Source organism: Danio rerio, chromosome 5 (genome assembly GCF_052040795.2).
Source record: "Danio rerio strain M-AB ecotype USA chromosome 5, GRCz13ab, whole genome shotgun sequence".
In the NCBI taxonomy this organism is placed as follows: Eukaryota; Metazoa; Chordata; class Actinopteri; order Cypriniformes; family Danionidae; genus Danio; species Danio rerio.
Genome location: NC_141025.1, coordinates 10,498,611 through 10,521,076, shown reverse-complemented (window position 1 = coordinate 10,521,076; position 22,466 = coordinate 10,498,611). Strand labels below are relative to the sequence as shown.

At 38.3% G+C, this 22,466-nt stretch overlaps 1 protein-coding gene across 4 annotated transcripts in view; it reads left to right on the top strand.

Annotated features, from left to right (window-relative positions):
• The window catches only part of ddr2l (discoidin domain receptor family, member 2, like), a 99,621-nt gene extending 81,554 nt beyond the window's left edge, over positions 1–18,067 (top strand). Inside the window, exons 13-21 of one of the 4 annotated variants that reach the window (XR_015490722.1) lie at positions 32–159; positions 4,053–4,250; positions 6,862–7,096; positions 8,799–8,948; positions 12,419–15,387; positions 15,691–16,127; positions 16,239–16,377; positions 16,477–16,631; positions 16,771–18,067. Coding sequence is in view for 1 of the 4 variants with exons in the window: in XM_087253162.1 (XP_087109288.1) it covers positions 32–159; positions 4,053–4,250; positions 6,862–7,096; positions 8,799–8,948; positions 12,419–12,556 (849 nt within the window). In the remaining 3 variants the exon portion in view is untranslated. Of the gene's footprint in view, positions 1–31; positions 160–4,052; positions 4,251–6,861; positions 7,097–8,798; positions 8,949–12,418 lie in introns of all 4 variants that reach the window. The other 3 variants (XR_015490721.1, XR_015490723.1, XM_087253162.1) reach the window with 3 other exon arrangements.
• The last annotated feature ends 4,399 nt before the right edge of the window (positions 18,068–22,466 follow it).

The following is a 22,466-nucleotide window of genomic DNA, read 5'->3' as shown; positions in this document are numbered from 1 at the left end:
GCTGATTGTCTCGTGTTGTTGCTGTTTTCAGGTGCATCTGTGTGAGGCAGAGGGATTAGCAGAGTTTTTGGGGGAAGGTGCACCTTTACCGGAGCAGGACGGCAGGCCAGTGCTGGTAGCAGTGAAGCAGCTCAGAGCAGATGCCACCAGCAATGCCAGGTCTGGAAAAAACACCACTTTTTGACAGTAAAGTTGTGGCTTGGAGTGAGGAAGTCATGTCATATAAGATCACATAGGATTATGTATTGTGTATTAATTGGTTGTTAAAAAATGGTCTGGCACATATATAGAAACAAATAATAGGTTAAAGGAAAACATAAACTATATATATATAAATATAATGTGTTATTTATTTTTATATGTATATATTTTATTTAATATATATTTATATATATATATATATATATATATATATATATATCAAATAAATAAATGTATATTAAATAAAATATACATAAAAAATTTAAAACACATTATATATATATATATATATATATATATATATATATATATATATATATATATATATATATATATATATATATATATATATATATAGTTTATGTTTTCCTTTCCTTTACACATATACAGTGTTGGGCAGTAGCATCGCTACAAGTAGTGACGCTACTAGCTTAACTACATTTCTCAGTAGCAAAGCTATTATTTTAAGCAAGTAGCGTAGTCGCGTCCACACAAGCTACATTTGCTGATCGCGGATTAATAAATGACGGCACTGACATTCACAGAGCTGTGAGACTGGTGTCTAGCCAATGAAAGTAAATCCATATGATGGCAAGAATGACAATGTCTTCTTCTTCCTTATAAAAACAAACTTTTTGTTGCTGTACTGCCACCTTTCTCTGGTTAATGACTTCGCAAAACAATCATTGGGCTGACACAAGAAACTTGTTTGATTGAAAGATGACTGAGGGAGAGGAGTATATATATATATATATATATATATATATATATATATATATATATATATATATATATATATATATATATATTTATTTATATATATATATATATATATATATATATATATATATATATATATATATATATATATATATATATATATGTGTGTGTTTACAACTCTTAATTAATGAATTACACCACAAAATGTAGTATCATTAACAACTATCATGAACTAATAGTAATTACCATAGTATACTTTAGCCTTTACTACAGTAAACTATATATATATACATATATAAATATATATATACATACACTCATATATATATATATATATATATATATATATATATATATATATATATATATATATATATATATATATATATATATATATATATATATACTAAGGATGGAGCCGAACCCGAATACGGTATTCGGAAAGACACGAATAGCGTGTTTTTACGAATACTTATTTCGAACAAATACTTGAAAAATTATTTGTATTCGGGAGCAAGAAAAACACTATGTCAAAAAGCAGCGTTTCCTCATGAGACCACAGTGCATACCCGCGTGAGTGAGTGAGTGAGTGAGAGAGAGAGAGAGAGAGAGAGAGAGAGAGAGAGAGAGAGAGAGAGAGAGAGAGAGAGAGAGAGAGAGAGAGAGAGACGCTCAGTCGGAGGGCGGGGCTGAGGTGTCAGGCACAATCTTCTCCACAGATACAGACAGAGAAGGCTCGGCTGAGCGAAAAAAATACTACACTGCATCACTATTTTTGTTAAATAGATTTTTGTACCTTAATTGGGTTCCAGATGCAGTTTATAAACTCGGGAAGTTTGCAACCGTGTGCTCTGTTTACGCAACGTTAGCTCTGTTAGCGCGGTAATTTAGACAATAGACTGTTGACAGAGTAACGTTAACGTTCGTTTATAAAGGTTAAAACGATGCTTGTGCAGTTGTGTCGAATAGTATGCACTTATGGGAGTTATATGGTACGTCTACATTACTGTCTTTTGCAGACAGCAAGATATATGCTATAGGCTAGTTAACCTTAGCATAGCTTCCCGTCACTTTTTATTAACTTGAAACTCCTCAAATACATTTGGGCACCCGAATAGAAAAAGAGTGAGACTGCTGCTGAGCCATTTCTTGGTCCTCCACCAGTCAAAAAAAAAAAACATGTTCTTTGTGGAAGAATTGTACAGTCAGTGGTGCTGCAGATAAAACAAACTGATACTGTAACGTTATAATGTGTGCAAAAGTGAAATCGGCAGAGGCAGAGATATTAAACATATGTCAACATCTCCTATGCATAATCATTCATTTCTTTTCGGCTAAGTTCCTTTATCAATCTGGGGTTGCCACGGTGGAATGAACCACCAATTTATCCAGCATATGTTTTACGCAGTGGCTGCCCTTCCAGCTGCTACCCAGCACTGGGAAACATCCATACACTCTCTTTCACACACACACAATAGGGACAATTTAGCTTACCCAATTCACCTGTATTGCATGTGTTTGGACTGTGGGGGAAACCGGAGCACCCGGAGGAAACCCACGCCAACATGGGGAGAACCCAGTCATGGCTCGAACCAGCAACCTTCTTGCTGTGAGGCGACAGTGGTACTCACTGTGCCACGGCGCAACCTTCTATGTAATGTATTATCACATGCACTAAAAGCATCCTCTCCTGATACTGTCTGTGAACCCCCCACAAGCATCAATCCCCTCAATCAGCACACCTATGTTCTGCTAAATCCTCCACAAGCACCAAACCATCAACACAGCCACATTCTGCCCCAGCAAGTCAGTTTCAAACATAAAAAAAAAAAAACTTTGTGTCTGTTTTGTGGCTGGCAGATGATAATAGCAGGGCTGTATCTTTTAGTATTATATAGAATACTTTTGTTCTGCCAGATCCCCCAGGCAGGGTTTTATTTAGATTTATTTAGTTAATATTAGTTTTTGGAATTCTGTGCATTGGAAAGAAGTTCTTTCTGAAGAAGAACAGTTTTTTGAAGTATTATTTGTTTTTATTCTGTCTATTCAGTGTCCTTCAACAAGAACGGTGGTGGTGGGGTTCATAATATTCACAATGGTATTTTATTAGTTGTTGGTTTAACCATGGATGAGATAATGGTTTCTATGTTATTTTCTTTTCAATGACGTTTCTTGTCACATGTTAAAAAACAACAACCAATATTGCATGTCTATAATTTATATAATGGGTATAATTAAACAATACTTTCACTATAACGTAAATTAGAAGTGTAATAGAAAAAATATATATTTTTGCGCCATTTTGAATTTTACTCGAATACAAATACAAATACAAATACAAATACAAATACTTTTCCCCCCTCAACAAATACAAATACAAATACAAATACCGGCTGCTCCGCACATCCCTAATATATACACACACACACACACACACACACACACACACATATATATACAGTTTATACACATATATATACACACACATACAATATAATGCTCATTGCTAAGTATTTTCCTTTACTATAAATAACGATAATATTTTAATTGTGTAACTCCTGGTTTTATTGTATTTTTTGTTTTAAGCTGTTATATACTATAATGTGTTTCTGTTTAGTACAGCATAATATTTACTGTAAATAACTGAACTGAACTATTATGCCTAATATGTTTCATTGACACTTTTATTGACCACTAAGATATGATTGACTTGGATTTAAGTTGCTTTGATTTAAAAATCAAAATAGCTAAACTAGCTTTGATGTAGCTTAGCTACTTTTGCCATGTAGCTTTTAGCTTAGCCTAACATTGTATATATATATATATATATATATATATATATATATATATATATATATATATATATATATATATATATATATATATATATATATATATATATATGTGTATGTATGTATGCATGTGTGTATGTGTATATATATATATATGTGTGTGTGTGTGTGTGTGTGTGTGTGTGTGTGTGTGTACTGTATATATGTGTAATGATTTCCAGAAAGTATTGTAGTTACAGCTGGATGTTATAAGTTACTGTCATCCATCAATACTGGTCTACTGATGAATGCTGGTCTTTACCCTTTGACCTTATCCTGGATTATTTGTTCTCCGTACAGGAATGATTTCCTGAAGGAGATAAAGATCATGTCTCGTCTGAATAACCCGAACATCATTCAGCTGCTGTGTGTTTGCGTGAGCTCGGACCCGCTCTGCATGGTGACCGAATACATGGAGAACGGAGACCTTAACATGTTCCTGTCCCAGAGAGAGATCGAGAGCACGCTCACACACGCCAACAACATTCCCTCCGTCAGGTGCCAACAACACACTTGCATCTGCAGACAGAGCTCTATATATAGCTGCCACGGCCAAGTCGAAGGTCAAATTGAAGGCCTTTAAGGCGGGGCTATCGGTCCTTTAGGGCAGGGCTATTGGTCTTTTAGGGTGGGGCATTAGTCCTTTAGAGTGGGACTATCTGTCCTTTAGGGTGGAGCCAGATGTCCTCTAGGGCGGGGCTATCAGTCCTTTAGGGAGGTGCTATCAGTCCTTTTGAGCAGGGCTATCAGTCCTCTAAGGCAGGGCTATTAATCATTTAAGGTGGTGCTATTGGTCCTTCAGGGCTGGGCTGTCGGTCCTTTAGGGCAGGGCTATCGCTCCATTAGGGCTGGGCAATTGGTCCTTTGGGGTGTGGCTATCAGTCCTTTAGCTTGGGCTATTAGTCATTTAAGGCGGTGCTAAAACTATTTTAGGGTGGGGCTATCAGTCCTTTAGTGTCGTGATTTTAGTAATTTAGGGCAGGGCTATTAGTAGTTCAGGGCAATGCTATTAGTCACTTAATATTCATTTGGTGTGGGGTAGGAGCGGGGGGATGGGGGGTGCACGCGAACTGAAGAGCCAGGAGTGGCTACGAAGATTGTTGCTTGTTGGGTTCGGTGCACATGGGGACAGAACCAAAAAGCTAGCCGGACTGTACCAAAAAGCTGAGGAGTGGGACGGGGGGGGTGATGTTGGTGGAGTTCCGGGAGTTTTCCGGGAGACGGAACATTATGGGAGATGGGCAGGAGATGGGTCTGAAATACGGGAGACTCCTGGGAAAAACAGAAGTGTTGGCAGGTATGCTTTAGGGTGGGGCTATTAGTCACTTAATGCAGAGATATATGTCATTTAGGTCAATGCTATCAGTCCTTTAGGGAGGGGCTATCAGTCCTTTAGGGTGGAGCTTTTGGTAATTTAATGCAGAGCTATATGTCATTTAGGACAAGGCTAGTAGTCCTTTAGGGCGGTGCTATCAGTCATTTAGGGTGAGGCTATTTGTTATTTAGGGCAAGGCCTATTAGTCATTTGGGGCGGAGCTAAAAAAAAAATTCTGAATATATTTAATCAAATATCATAACTTTCCCCACCCCCTCGAAATGACTTTTCTTCACTTCTGGTCATGTGAATTTTCTTTAGGGCGGTGGGGTTTAGTCCTCTAGGGCAGGGGTTCCCAAACTTTTCAGCACGCGACCCCTAAAATAACAATACCAGTGACTCGCGACCCCCAATATCCCCTGAGGTGGTTATAAATACAGAAAACTTGCATGCAATGGCGCACACACACACCAATAGACCAAAGTCTATTCTTCGTTTAATTTTTTTAATGTATTTCAGTGCTGTAAATGGGCCAGAAAGTTTAACCTGGTGTTATAAAATCAATCTGCTGCATCTGACGCTATTGCTGTCTTTGAAATAATGTATTTACCCCAGGGGTCGCAATCCAATAGAACAAGTAAATAAGCTATTATAGTAACTATAAACGGCTGTTTTTTTCTCTTCAGTTGGTTATGGATAAAATATGGTAACTCTTATGGTCTAATAATAATAAGTAGATTTTTGGAAATCACCAGGCGACCCCCCTTCATTGTTCCGCGACCCCTCAAGGGGTCCCGACCCCCACTTTGAGAACCACTGCTCTAGGGGGTGTTATTAGTTGTTTAGGCTTTTAGTTCTTTTAGGGCGAGGCTATTAGCCCTTTAGGGCTGGGTTATTAGTTCTTTAGGGCTTGGCTATTAGATATTTAGGGTTGGGGCTATTATTCTTTTAGAGCGAGGCTACCTGTCATATAGGGCGAGGCTATTTGTCCTTTAAGGCGGGGCTATCAGTACTTTAGAGTGGCGTTTAGTGCATGTCTCATTTCTGTACTGCCTTTGTCCAGTCATCAATCTTCCTCCATTTTGTAATGCCAATCTTTAAACAATCCAACTGGTTCTCAAAAGATTGAATCATGCACTACCCTACATTTTTCTTTGTTATTTCAGGAGCATTGCAATTGCCTGTACATCACAATATAGGGAAAAACTGCCCGAACTGCATGCTTTCTATGAGTGCTGCATGAGATTGGTTTGTGGCACCAACTGCTGGACACTCATAGCTTGTTGATCAGGGTTTACCAGGGCAGAACCTAAGCGTTAACGTATTAGCAGAGCTAGTTTTTTTACCAACCTAAATGACAAAATTTCACTCCATGTTTAAATACTTCAACCTGCTTTCTGCCGGCTTATTATAGGTGCATATATTAATGTAGTGAGTTTCCTTACATTAAATTAATCTCATAGTTAAAAATTATTAAAATATAATGCTGACTGTCCACAAGTCAGTACATAATGTGTTCCAGCAATACATTTCTAACATTTTTATTAGAGTTATTGTGTAGAAACAATTCTCTTTACCCCGATTTTAAGCTCCTAAAAGCATTATAAATGCAGTATCTGCTGAAGCTGAATTAGGTTTTAAATCTCCATGTCTGTAAAATCTCATGTGTGCTTGTTCCCCTTCAGACATGAAACTGAATCTGGTCTGAAAGCAGGTCATATTTTAGTCTCCATCTCTGATCATGAGCTGAAGGGGCTTAAACTGACTTTGTTTCTCTGATTTCTGTCTCTGCAGCATAGCTGACCTGTTGCACATGTCAGTTCAGATCTCGTCTGGGATGAAGTATTTGGCTTCTCTGAACTTTGTGCATCGTGATCTGGCCACACGAAACTGCCTGCTGGACCGTCACCTCACCATAAAGATCTCTGACTTCGGCATGAGTAGAAACCTGTATAGCAGTGATTACTACCGTATACAGGGGCGAGCAGTGCTGCCGATACGCTGGATGGCCTGGGAGAGCATATTACTGGTGAGGGGGGAAAAAAACTCAACTTTTTTATCTTTAGCAAAACATTTCATTTCCAAACATTGTCATACAGATTAAAGGTGCTTTATGTGAGTTTTTGACCCTTCTAAAGCATTAAAATACCATAATAAGTTTGCAGATTTTTAAGAAATCCACTCAGTGAACATATTTGTTTATCTTAACAATGCTAAATTCAGTTATTCTTCTTTAAAATGTGCATCCGATGTCAGAAAGTCTTTGTTTTAACCTCTATAACCAGCCCAATGCTAGCTTAGCTAATTAAATTCCAGCACCCTTCGTGGAAAGCAACCAAAAATACAACCTTCAAAGGACAGCAGCAGCCTCTGAAATGAGACACAAACTCAGAGATATAAAAATCCAAACAATCCACACAGAGTTATTCAAATCCAAGCAAGCCAGTGGCGACTGTGATGAGGAACAAAACTTCACCAATTGACGAAAGTGAAGGGGAAAGAAACCAGCCTCAGTTGGGCACGACCATTTCTCCTCTGGCCAAATTTCTTGTGCTGAGCTGCAGTCTAGGTGCCAGAGGCTGGAGAATGCTGGACGTCCATCGTGGAGAAGCTGCAGGTGAAGTAGGCCACAGGTGGGTGTTCAGACTGGCCCACGGGATCAATGCAGAGACTCGTCTGTCACTGGGTCTTTCAGGAATCAGTCCAATGCTCTCCACTCCTCCACGACCACCACAGCATCTGCTCAGGATACGGCCTGGTCCAGGATTATGGATACCTCGAGAAGTCCTCTATAAGAGTATCCTCAGGTGGAATTAGAGAAGGAAGAAAACAATTAGCGTAGCAGCGGTTCATGGTGTATTTAAACAAGAGATGTTAAATATCAGTGCAAAAAAGAAGTTCTATAAATTAAATAGCTTTTATATAAAACACAAATAAAATCAATCGACTCTCACTTCTGTGTGTGTTATTAATCTGGCAACCTGCGTCGAATTGTTGGAGAAGGGCCTGGGTGAAAAAAAAACTAATGTTTAGAATTTGGACTGCAAAACCTACTTCAAATACTAGGTGAATCCTACACACTGCACCTTTAAGACACAGAGGGTAAATAACTAAATAAACAAACAAAAACTATTATTGAACAATGATACAGCATAACATGTTTGTCAATATCCATCAATTAAACTGAATAATCAACATAGACTCTCAAAAAAGCCATAAACATTTTCCAGATGGACCAAAATATGTTAATTTTGCTTTTTAAAAACATAGAAAAACTTTTTTTTAGGTAAGGCAAAACGTTGCCCCCTTTATCCTCTAGATCACACACTGATTATCTTCTTTATATGCAAGAAAATGCATTTACATATTTTAGTTTCCAGCAAACATGGAATTAACAATGAATTTACACAAAACCAGTCATCATGAGTGTCGAGGTTTAGAAATTGAGATTATTAAGCATCATCTGGAAGCCGAATAAATAAGCTTTCCATTGATGTTGACCTTTAAATGAACATATCTTCATGGAACATGCTTACTTAACATGTTTGATTTGTTGATATAAAGGAAAAAGTATATATTTTGATTCCTACAATTTATTCTTGGTTTATTATGTGTGTGTGTGTGTGTGTGTGTGTGTGTGTGTGTGTGTGTGTGTGTGTGTGTGTGTGTGTGTGTGTGTGTGTGTGTGTGTGTGTGTGTGTGTGTGTGTGTGTGTGTGTGTGTGTTTTTAGGGTAAGTTCACCACTGCTAGTGACGTGTGGGCATTTGGAGTGACTCTGTGGGAGATCTTCACTTTATGTAAGGAGCAGCCCTACAGCCTGCTGTCTGATGAACAGGTGATCGAGAACACCGGAGAGTTCTTCAGGAACCAGGGCAGACAGGTACTGACAGAGATTTTGGTTTTGTACGGTTGAAGTCAAAATGATTCTCCCTCCTGTGGTTTCGTTTTCTTTTTCAAATATTTCCCAAATGATGTTTAACAGGAAGGAATTGTTCACAGGATTTCCAATAATATTTTTTCTTCTAGAGAAAGTCTTGTTTCTTTTATTTTGGCTAGAATAAAAGCAGTTTCCCATTTTTTAATTTTTATATTATTAGGCCCCATAAGCAATTTTTTTTATTGTCTCAACAGTCGATATCATTTCAACAGCTGATATACAATGACTTGCCTAATTAACCTAGTTAAGCCTTTAAGTGAAGTTTATTCATAAACAAATTTCGAGAGGATCACGTGCTTATGATTGTTCACAGCTGTTCCAACTTTAGCTAATGACTGATTATCCTACAGACGATCCTTAACTCACTATAAATAACCAGACTTTTCTCATCTCAATATCTTCGTCTCGAAGAAACCCCCCCCCCACCCAACCCTACTTTCCCTCCTTTCAAACGGGCGTCACAGTGGCCAGCGATTAGCGCTGTTGCCTCACAGCAAGTATGCCCCTGGTTTAATTCCTTTCCAAACCAGACGGCATTTCTGTGCGGAGTTTGCTCGTTCTCCCCGTGGTCACGTGGGTTTTCCCCGGGTCCTCCGGTTTCCTCCCACAGTTCAAAAACAAGCACTCTAAATAATTAATCAAAATACATTAGCTAACCTGTGAGTACACCTTCCAGTATACATATCCGACACTTAGCTACAACAAGCAAGAAGGGGAGTCATCGAGATCTACCTGAGCTCAAACTCCCCTCTCGCCTTGCAACGGGAGGGAGCCCAGGGCTCGAGGATCTTATGAGCTCAGGGCTCTCTCCCGGGACAGCACGCCAAACTAGCTTTACTATCAATGATCAGCTAAGTGTGAACTCTTGAAATGTTACTTTAAGCTGAATATTAGTATCTTGAAAAATATCTAGTCAAATTTTATGTGCTGTCATCAGGGCGAAGATAAAAGAAATTAGTTTTTAGAAATGAGTTATTAAAACTATTATGTTTAGAAATGTGTTGAAAAAAATATTTTCGTTAAACAGAAACTGGGAAAAAAATATACAAGGGGGCTAATAATTCTGACTTTAACTGTATGTAATGTGAAGTGTAATGTGCATTCGATGAAGTTAATAATTTACTCTAAAAAAATCCTGAGTTTAAAGTAATCCAGTTTAGCAAATGATGCTGACTTAAGGCTGATTTATACTTCTGCGTCAAGCGCACGCGTATGCTACAGCGCAGCCTACGCGTTGACGTGCACTTCTCAAAAAATTTAACTAGCCGTCGCAACTATGCGTAGGGCAAACTCTGTGATTGGTCGGCTTTGTAGCACTGATGAGTCTGGGTGGGACGGAGAGCCGCGCAAACGGCGCAAGTCGAAGGATCGATTGTTTACAAGTGTGGAGTCCCGTGAAGGAGCTTCGGATGGAAAGTTTTGTTTTGTGTTTACCTCATAGTAAAAGTTGTTGCACGTCCACCGATTCATGCCTCTGAATGAGCGAGTTTGAGCCACTTGTACATTCAGGAAGTGTTCAGAAAAAGCAAAACAACAGCGAAGAAACTCGACACAGAGGAACATTAACACTTTACTGCTAGCTAGCGTTTTGGAAGTGTTAATTCAGACCAACAGAGACAGCACGTAAGTATAAATGCACAGCTACGCGCGTTGCATGCGCCATGGGTTACACCGGTCACTTGACGCAGAAGTATAAACCAAGCTTTACACATTTACATGACCGACATTTTATTCTAGTTTGCTGCATTGCTTAAAATGCTTTACAGCACAGTAAAGACTTTATAGAGGAGATAAAATGTATAAAAAACTGAAGTGAATTGAGTCCAGGTCATAAAAATGAAAGAACAGATTACAGGCCCGTTCCCACCATGATGCTTTTTGCTTGCATTTTCTGTCGACGTTTAACGCCTCGTGACTAAACAAAGGGCGCGAATGTGATCGTGCACACCAACGCACAAAACGGCAGGCGTAAAAGCGTCATTTCTAAAGAAATGCCTCATGCTCTTTTTTGGTTTTGACGTGCCTCGTCAAAACTTTCTCCACCAATCAGATTGCCACTTTTGATCACATGCACGGAGCTGCTGAAGTTACAGTTAACAGTACCTGGAGGCGCTCAATTGCAAAATTGTCAATGCGAGCGCACATTGAAGAAGATGCCCACAGGCGATTTGAAGCTGCTGATGAACAATAATCATTCGCGGTGACTGAAGTTCTGCACAAGACTTTTTGCCAGCGGAGAAATTAAAATGGTCGTGCCGAACTGAGTCTGGTTCTCTCAAGGTTTTTTTTCTTCACTCCCATCAGGTGAAGTTTTTTTTCCCTCGCCACTGGCTCGCATGGTTCAGGATTGGTAGAGCTACGCATCGATGAATTTGCTCTTCAGTGTTTGAACTCTCAGTAATGATTAAATCACACTGAACTGAGCTAAACTGAACTGAACTGAACTTAAACACTAAAAACTGAACTACACTGTTCCAGTTACTATGACCATTTATGTGAAGCTGCTTTGACACAATCTACATTGTAAAAGCGCTATACAAATAAAGCTGAATTGAATTGAATTGCTTCATCACTAGAGCTGGAGCTGCTACTTGAACCATCCATAACAACAAGCATGTCAACTTTCTGTCATCTTCTTCTGTTACAAGCGGGTTTCAGAACTTAAAGTTGTGTAGCGCCATCTAACGTCATGGAGTGATTTTGCATACTCCTCTGCTCGACGCCAGTGAAAATCTCTTGGGCTTGAATCCGGAAAAACTTCTTGAACAATATGCTGACGATAAACGCAAACGAAAAAAATCCCGATGTGTAGGAGCCTCAATAGGAACAGTAAACGAACGAATGTTGAGATCCTCAAAAATGTATTCATCATTTGAGAATAATGTTTTATAAATGTTTTAAGACAGACACATGGAGTGAAAATATTTACATTGACATTATACTACATGGGTAGCATCAACGCCTTAGCAAGAAGGTCGCTGGTTTGAGTCCTGGCTGGGCCAGTTGGCTTTTCTATGTGGAGTTTGCATGTTCTCCCCGTGTTGGTGTGGGTTTTCTCTGGGTGCTCTGGTTTCCCCCACAGTCCAAACACATGCGCTATAGGTGAATTGGACAAGCTAAACTGGTCATGGTGTATGAATATGAGTGTGTACTGGGTTGCAGCTGGAAGGCATCCACTGTGTAAACATAGTTTTCATATTAACATCTAAAAAAGTGGTTCTTAACCATGTTCCACCACCAGCACTGCATGTTTTGGATGTCTTCCTTATCATTTCAGTCTCTGCTACTGTGCTGATGATCTGAATCAGGCGTTTGGTTAAGGAGACATGGAAAATGTGCAGAACTGGTGATCCTCCAGCAACGTGGTTGAGAAAAAAAGTCTTCTTATTGTTCACCTTTTCTCTTCTCTACAGATCTTTCTCTCCGCTCCGCCGCTCTGCCCATCCTCCCTCTTCAAGCTGATGATGCGCTGCTGGAGTCGTGACATCACAGACCGGCCATCGTTTAACAAATTGCATCAGGCCCTGCGAACTTTTGCACCCCATTCGTGACTGACATCTGCTCTACTAAAGCAACCTGGAGGAAAACTGCTATAAACATAGAGCGGGAACATTTTAGCCACAATGTAGCGTCATCACGGCATCGTAAATCCAGAAGAGAGATCTAGAGGTGATGAGGTTTCACAGAAAAAGGCATTCACTAGCTCACTAAACATTCATCTCTATTGAGACTCTTTTAAAAAAAAAATCCACTTGAGACACTTGAGATTTTTTTTTTTTTGTACTTTTTATTGTTGTTACTTCCTTTCAAGTACAGTTAGCTTTCTCTCTCTCTCATAAATGTATTTCTGTTCGTCGTTTTCCCAGAAAAACAGCGAGTCTTGAGCCTACTGTGTATTCTAGGCGGAACTGGACGAATGTCTTTGTCAAAGCTGTGGTTTGTGTATCGTTAAGCACTGCTGTCTTTTGGTTTTATTTGGTTTTATTTGTTCCTAATTCACCCCCACACTGGAGTTTCTGTGTCTTTTTATGATATTAAGTGTTTTGCTCTCTGAATATGAATGTTTTTTTACAGGTTCTTATGGATACGGCCGGGTTGGAGACTTGCTCTGCCTGGATCTAGCAGAACTACTGTTATAGTTAGATTAAAATCCCTTTCCGAGGAGAGGGTTGTAGAGCCAACAATGGACTGACGTGCAATTGAATGCACTGTTTCTTCCCCCGATTTATACGAGGCCACTTTAAAGTTGATATGAAACCAAAATGGACCCTGTTATGTTTTCATCCGAGCATTTTCCAAAGAACACAATGCCAATGAACTCATTGAAAATCTGAGATACGCCGAAATGTGTCCATGGTGAGTTTGATATTCATTCCCTACATGCAGATATCAGATTATTGGAGTTAAACTGAGTTAAAGGGATAGTTCAGTGTTAACAGGTTTCCAGTTTTCTTTTTAATATCTTCTTTACTTCTAACATGTAATGGGGAGTCCCAAACTATCCCCTGTAATGGCGTTTCATGTTTCAAACCCCAGCAATATTTCACCACTGAAGCCAAAGAATACAGTAACTGCTTTAAAACCGCATACAATCCTAAAAATCTAGGATGAACCAATAATATCAACATTGTGGAGATCCATTTTATTTCCGATCTCTGCATTAGGCACATGTTTATGGGGGAATGTGTATGCAAGATTAAAATTTTCAAAGCACATCTTTCTTTCTTTTTTTAACTCGAGCTGTGGTGAAAAATCGATTTTGCATCGATTCTGAGATTTTCGAAATGCATCACTGTTTTCTCTTGAATAGATTAAATGGATTGAATTGTTAAAACCAGCCTAGAGCGCAATCTTCTGTTATGTTAAGGCAGAGCATCATTTGCTCTAGTTTACTCACAGGACGTTTTTCGCCACTTGAACATTTTTTCGACTTAACTTCAATAATTTAGACGTGCGCAGAAGAAGAGATTGAGGCGTTTTCCTTTCGTTTGCAGAAAACCCATCACGCATTCTGCATCATTTGCAGCACACTGTGATAATTCGCCTGTATTTGCGGCTTTGCATTGACTGTATGTAATTTACTCCAGTTTACTTACAGATTGTTTTTCCCTTCACGCAAATTTTGTAATCAAGTTCCATTATATGAACATGCGCTAAAGACGCGCTTGAAGCAAATTTCACGAATTTACAGCAAATGCATCCCACCTCTATTTGCGCCTTTCATGTATGTAATTTACTAGTACAAATATATGCCCTTTTTGTGTAAACCCAGCATTAAAAACTAGCTAGAGCGCCATCTGTTATTAAAAACAACCCTAGAGTGCCATCTGCTGTTTTGTTGATGTAGAGCACCAAGTCATTTGCTCTAGTTTACTCACAGGACGTTTTCAAATATTTAAATGTGCGCGGAAGATGAGATTGAGTCAAATTTCACGAATTCGCAACAAACGCATCCTACCTCCATTTTCGGCTTTGCGTTGTTTTTGTATGTAATTTACTAGTGCAAATATTTGCCATTTGGTGTGAACCCATCACTAAAAATCACTTAAATCACTTAATAACTAGCAAGAACGCCATCTACTATTAAAAACTAACGTTGATTGTTACGTTTAGGCAGAGCAACACATCATTTGCTCTAGTTTACTCATGTGATGTTTTTCCCCACACCCAAATATTTCACTCAAGTTCAATCATTTGAGCGTGCACGGAAGACGTGATTGAGTCAAATTGCATTCACAGCAAACGCATCCCACATTCTTCATCATTTGCCGCCCTCTGTGGTAATTTGCCTCCATTTGCGTTGAATTTGTATGTAATTTACTAGTGCAAATATTGGCCGTTTAGTGTGAACCCAACTTTAAAAACCATCAAGAGCACTATGTGATAACAAAAAACTAACCTAAAGCGCCATCTGCTGTTTTGCTAACGCAGAGCACCACATCATTTGCTCTAGTTTACTCATGGGATATTTTTCCCCTTACGCAAATTTTGCACTCAAGTTCAATTTTTTGCATGTGGGCCGAAGACGCGATTGAGGCGAATTTGCAGCAAACACATCCCATCTCTATTTGCGCCTTGGCATTGAATTCGTTTGTAATTTACTAGCGCAGATATTTGGGGTGAACCCAGGATTAAAAACTAGCTAGAGCGCAATCACCTTTTAAAAGACTTGCCTAGAGCGCCATCTGCTGTTTTGCTAACATTCACTTTAGAAACAGAATGTTTATCCATCCGACCTCTATTTGAGGCTTTGCATTGACTTTTTCTGTAATTTACTAGTGCAAATATTTGCCGTTTGGTGTGAACCCAGAAAAAACTAGCTACAGCGCCACCTGCTATTAAAAACTAGCTAGTGCGCCACCTGCTGTTATGTTTAAGCAGAGCACCATATCATTTGCTCTAGTTTACTCACGGGATGTGTTTCCCCTTACGCAAATTTTTCACTCGAGTTCAGTTATTTGAGCGTGCACGGAAGACGTGATTGAGTCAAATTGCATTTGCAAATTGCATTTGCATTGTGCTCTGTCGTAATTTTTCTCCATTTGCGGCTTTGCGTTGACTTTGTATGCATTTTACTAGTGCATATATTTGCCGTTTTGGATAAACCCAGATTTAAAAATTAGCTAGAGCACCATGTGATATTAAAAAATAACCTAAAGCACCATCTGCTGTTTAGCTAACGCAGAGCACCACATCATTTGCTCTAGTTTACTCATGGGATATTTTAATTTTTGTACACAAGTTTTGCACTCAAGTTCAATTATTTGAATGTACGTGGAAGATGTGATTGAGGCGAATTTGCAGCAAACACATCCCACCTCTATTTACGCCCTTGCATTGACTTTGTATGTAAATTACTAGTGCAGATAGTGAACCCAGGATAAAAAATTTGCTAGAGCGCCATCACCTGTTAAAAACTTGCCTAGAGCGCCATCTGCTGTTTTGCTAACATTCACTCTAGAAATGGAATGTTTATCCCCTCGCACAAAGTTCATTTATTTGAGCATGTACGGAAGATGTGAATGAGTTGCATTTCACGAATTCGCAACAAAATTCATCCGACGTCTTTTTGCGGCTTTGCATTGACTTTTTCCGTAATTTACTAGTGCAAATATTTGCAGTGTGGTGTTAACCCATCATTAAAAACTAGCTAGAGCACCACCTGCTATTAAAAAATAGCTAGAGCGCCATCTACTGTTATGCTAACACAGAGCACCACATCATTCACTTTAGTTTATTCATGGGATGTTCAATCATTTGAATGTGCAAAGAAGATCCGATTAAGGCGCAATCTGTGCATTCATGGCATAAACAGCACACATTCTGCATCATTCAGGGCAAGCTGGGGTGATTTGCCTCTATTTGCACACTTGCATTGATTTTATAGATAATTTGCTAGTACAAATATATGCTGTTTGGTGTAAACCCAGCATTTATAACTAGCTAGAGCACCCTCTGCTATTAAAATTAGCATAGAGCGCCATCTGCTATTAAAACCAGCCTAGAGCCCCATCTGTTGTTAAAAACTAGCCTTGAGCAGTATCTGCTGTTAAAAACTAGCATAGAGCAGCATCTGCTGTTAAAAACTAGCCTAGAGCAGCATCTGCTGTTAAAAACTAGCCTAGAGCGGCATCTGCTGTTAAAAGCTAGCCTAGAGCGGCATCTGCTAATACAAACTAGCCTAGAGCGGCATCTGCTGTTACAAACTAGCCTAGAGCAGCAAAAGCTAGCCTTGAGCAGCATCTGCTGTTAAAAACTAGCATAGAGCGACATCTGCTTTTAAAAACTAGCCTAGAGCGGGATCTGCTGTTAAAAACTAGCCTTGAGCAGCATCTGCTGTTAAAAACTAGCATAGAGAGGCATCTGTGGTTAAAAACTAGCCTTGAGTGGTATCTGCTGTTAAAAACTAGCCTAGAGCGGCATCTGCTAATACAAACTAGCCTAGAGCGGGATCTGCTGTTAAAAACTAGCCTTGAGCAGCATCTGCTGTTAAAAACTAGCATAGAGAGGCATCTGTTGTTAAAAACTAGCCTACAGCGGTATCTGCTGTTAAAAACCAGCCTAGAGCGGCATCTGCTAATACAAACTAGCCTAGAGCGGCATCTGCTGTTACAAACTAGCCTAGAGCAGCATCTGCTGTTAAAAAACTAGCCTAGAGCGACATCTGCTGCTTAAAAACTAGCCTAGAGCGGCATCTGCTGTTACAAACTAGCCTAGAGCAGCATCTGCTTTTAAAAAACTAGCCTAGAGCGACATCTGCTGTTTAAAAACCAGCCTAGAGCGCAATCTTCTGTTAAAAACTAAGCTCAGAATTGATTCAAGAGGGAATAGAGATGCTTTTTAAAAATCACATAATTGATTTCTGAAACTATTTTCCGCTAAAGCTCTATTTTAACCCACTTTAATGATTTATAACATGTCTTTAGTGTGTCATTTAATGTTTGTGAATGAGTGTTGCACCAGAAAGCAATTTGGTTCACTACGACATTACCAAAAATGTCCGTCTTCGTCAATCGTTGTACTAGCTTTTAGTCTTTTTTTTCTGTAGTTTGTGTTTACTGTATTTCACAAATCGTCTTCAAATCTACAGGAAAACGTTGTTTTATTGTTTGGCTGCTGAAAGGTTTGGCTACGTGGGATGTCAGAAGAGTCCTCTGATAGCACTGGGATATCGATTGAATGTCTGTGGTAGGAAAGAAGCGCAACCACTAGAAACTCAATCTCCCAGAAGCCTTTGCTGAAGTGAGCCCTTTGGCAATTTCTGTTGTTACTGATCAGAGTTTGCTCTTTGATACATATTAGAGACCAAGAGTGCACGTTTGTGTGATTGTGTGAGATTGTGAGTGTTTTATTGTTTCAAGTGAAATCACATGTACCTTATTTTATCATGTAGTACTCAATAACGTCTTTCATTCAAGTCTTTTAATTCTCTGTATGTTTTTCATGTACATTACATAAGCAGAGTAGATACTGTATGTATAGTAATATATTGGGGACTAAGGAAGACTTGTTTTCTATCATCTTCTTTCTTATTTTCCATAATAAATATCGATTTTGCTGTATCTGGGGTTTGGTGTTTTCACTAGCAGAATATTTTATTTAAAACATATTAAAGAAAATACAGAGAATCCTTTATTACTAACATGACATGCCATTAACACATTACATCAGGGTTTTGTTAGCACGTTTCTATTAGGATTCATCACATTGCTAATGTGTTTTTTCGTCATGTTTTAGCAATTGCCCCATCACAATTAACATGTTTTTTACTTGGTTTTAGTGTGATGCTTACATGCTAGCTATTATTTATACCACATTGTTAGCGTTAGTTCAATTTTTCTTACATGTTTTTAACATGTTAACACATTTTTAGCTTCTTCATTTACCATGTGCATAATGTTTAGCATGTTAGCAGCTCATTGTTATCGTGTTTAACGCGAAGCTAGCATTTTAGCATATGGTTCATGCATTTTTGGCTTCTTGATTTGCAATGTTTATGTTTAGCATGTTAGCAGCTCATGGTTTTCGTGCTTAACAAATCTAGCACTTTGGTTAATGCATTTTTAGCTTCTTGAATTACCATTTTCGGCATGTTAGCAGCTCATTGTAAATGTCTATTTACATGAAGCTACCATTTTAGCATATGGTAAATACATTTTTAGCTAATTACTTACCGTGTGTTTAATGTTTAGCATGTAAACAGCTCATTGTTATCATGTTTAACATGAAGCTATCATTTTAGCATATGGTTATGTAGGGTCCACCCAGTTGGCCCAATGCCGGTGTCCACTGGTGGATGAAGGTTCACTGCATGTTCGGTCTTTCCAGTGCACAATGTTGATTTATATTAAACTTAACTCATATCTGACTCCAATTTTAGTATGAGGTGGTTTAGAATATTAATATATTTATCCTCGTTTTATCTGACTCCAATCATAAAACATTAAGAAGATTATATCAATATGTAATTTAGATAAATGTTTGAACCGTTTGTCTTCACTAGTAACTATTACATCCGTTCATTCGGGTGCTCATGTCGCTCAGAGAAATCGCCTCGGCCGAAGGCGTCCCTAACGGTCACACTCCGGTCAGTCTTGGATATTAAACAGAGGTAAATTGACTAATACTTTAGATGGCCGCTACCAGCGCGCTCGTTCTAAAATACTTTAGTTAGTCCCGCTTAGATGTACACCTTTGAGTTAAGACAATCATCATTTCTAATTAGAGGTTAGGGCATTAATATAAATGTACCCGACTACTGGACTCTATAGTAACTTTGGTTTTCACCAAGCCCATGGTTTCCCATATGAACTTAATTTAGAATGATATTACCTTCAAACAAAGGTCGGGTACCCAATCTAGGTTAGTCGTGCAACACCTTGTTGACCTAGACGGAAGTTATCGCCCTTTCCACCTAAGTACACATGAATCAATATCAAGAGTCAGCCGGATCGCTAAAACACAATTAGTGTGCCAATGCTCCATCTCAATTGGATTTTAGTCCGTCTACTGACCTGACGCAAGACGTGCGGAAACAAGGATACAGCGTAATCTGAAGTTATATATTTATTGTTCTGATTATGTCTATTTCTGAGAGAATGAGACCATTGTACCAATCGCACTGAGACATTTCAAATGATATCAAACATGATAGTTAAAGTCAGTTTGGTTAATTCTAGAACATTCAAACATTGAAATGACCGTATGTGTGAGTTGGGGGGATGAAGCAGACTCAGATGCAAATGCAGCAGGAACTGGTTTTTCCCGCATTCCCCTTGCTGAGTTGTGAAGTTACCAGTCTCTGTTTTCAGCTCATGTTTTGAATTGTCAAAGATATCAGAATATTTGCAATATTTCAATTCTTACAGTTAACGCATTTTTAGCTTTATCATTACCATTTAATGTTTTTGTTAGCAGCTCATTGTTTTCATGTTTATTATGAAGCTAGCATTTTAGCATATTGTTAATGCAATTTTAGCTTATTATCATGTGCTTAATGTTAAGCATGTTGGCTCATTATCGTGTTTTACATGCTAGCGCTTTAACACATGGTTAACGCATTTTTAGCTTCTTCATTACCATTTGTTTAATGTTTAGCATGTTAGCTACTCAAGTTAGTTGTTAGCTAACAAGGTCTTTTAACATGTTTTACATTTTAACTTATGGTTAACGCATTTTTAACTTCTTGATTTACCCTGTGTTTAATGTTTAGCATGTTAGCAGCTTATTGTTATCATGTTTAACATGAAGCTAACAATTTAGCATATGATTAACGCATTTTTAACTTCTTAGTTACCATGTGTTTAATGTTTACCAGCTCATTTGTTAAAGTGTTTAACGTGAAGCTAACATTTAAGCATATGGTAATGCATTTTTCTTGGTTTTACTATGTGTCCCTTACAAAAATAGCCTACAGGAATCCTGCAGGAATTTCATACAGGTATCCTACAGGATTTTCAGCTCATTTTCCTGTAGGAATACCTGCAGGAATTTTGTTAAGGAAATTTTAAGACAGAAATTTATGAAGGAAATTTATGCAGGGATTGTTCCTGCAGGAATTACAATCCTACAGGTCTATTAAAATATACAGTTCCTGCAGGATTATTGTGCAGGATAGATTTGAAGTTAGAGAAATTTCACAATGAATCAATGTATTTTCACAAATTAATGGACCCTTTTCACAAAACTGTTATGATGTGTTGTTAAAGATCATCTGCATCCTAAATACCTTAAAGTTTTTAATATTTAGATTTTTTTAAACTTATGTACATTTACATTCATTTATGTATAATACAATCTTAATGTTTAACATGAAGATAGCATGGTGTCGCGGACGAAATGAAAAGGGTTGGGAGTCGTGGAAAAAAGTGAAGAGCAGGTGGGGCGGGGGTATGTGTGAAGAGGGGGATCTGTAAAATGCTGAATCAGATTTTCAGAGGTGCCAGATCCGGCACAAATTAAGCCCTGGTTAACGCATTTTTAGCTTCTTGATTTACCTGTGTATATGTTTAGCGTGTTAGAAGCGCATTGCTGTCATGTTTAACGTGAAGCTAGCACTTTAGCATATGGTTAATGCATTTTTAGATTCTTGATTTACCATGTGTTTAATGTTTAACATATTAGAAACTCATTGTTATCATGTTTAACATGAAGCATTTTAACATATGGTTAACACATTTTAGCTTCTTTATTACCATGTGTTTAATGTTTAGCATGTTAGCAGTTTATTAATATCATATTTAACATGAAGCTAGCATTTTAGCATTTAGAAGCTAGCATTTTAACTTAAATTGCCATGTGTTTAATGTTCAACATGTTAGTAGCTCATTATCATGTTAAACATGATGCTAGCATTTTTAGCACATGGTTAACATTTGTAAGGTTTGCTGACATGTTTTAACAAGCTCCTAGCAAATTGTCAACAAACTTATCCCAGAATTTAATGCTAGGATCTAGCTAGCATACTTCAACTGCTTTGCATACTGCTATTATGATTTAATTATTTTTAGCATTTCGTTTAGCACTTCACTAATTGTTACATTTTTATGATGTTAATTTATATAATAATTAACATTTAATGATATTAACAAGAACATATTTATTTTAGATCAGTCTGACATTGAATGTTTGACTTTGGATTGACTGTAAACTCTGTTACTTCAGTTTGAATGGTTGATGTATTAATGTGTTGGGTTCCCTACTGGAAAAAAAACTGCTTAAACCAGCCTAGGCTGGTCAGTTGGTTTAAGGTGGTCAACCAGGCTGGTTTTAGAGGGGTTTTGGCCACTTCCAGGCTGGTTTCCAGCCATTTCCAGCCTGGTCATAGCTGGTCAGGCTGGGAGATGACCAGCTAAAACCAGCTTGACTAGCCTAAACCAGGCTGTTCAAGCAGTTTTTTCCAGCCTGACCAGCTAAGAGCAGGCTGGAAACCAGCCTGGAAGTGGCCAAAACCCCTCTAAAACAGTGTGGTCCACCAGCTTAGGCTAGTTTGAGATATTTTTTTTCAGCAGGGTTTAAATGCCCTATAACACGTGTCGAACTCAGTTCCTGGAGGGTCGCAGCTCTTTACAGTTTAGTTCCAAATCTAATTAAACACATCTGATTAAATTAATTGAGTGCTTCACGCTTGTTTGATGCCTACAGATAGGTGTGTTAAAGCAGGGCTGGAACTAAACTCTGCAGGACTGCAGCCCTCCAGGAATAGAGTTTGACACCCCTGCCCTATAATAACATTAAAAAAGTATGTATGGTATGTAGACAATCCAAAACAACCCTGGCACAACAGTTTCACTTTAACTGCAACCATTTTCTTTGCTCATGGGTCGATCATATAAAAAGCAACATGCTACAATCGTGAGTTATAAAAACAAACTGTAGTAAATGCTATGGTGTTTTTAAGCATACTATAGTAAGTGTATTAAAATGCATATATATTAAAGCATTTACAACCCATTGTTTCTG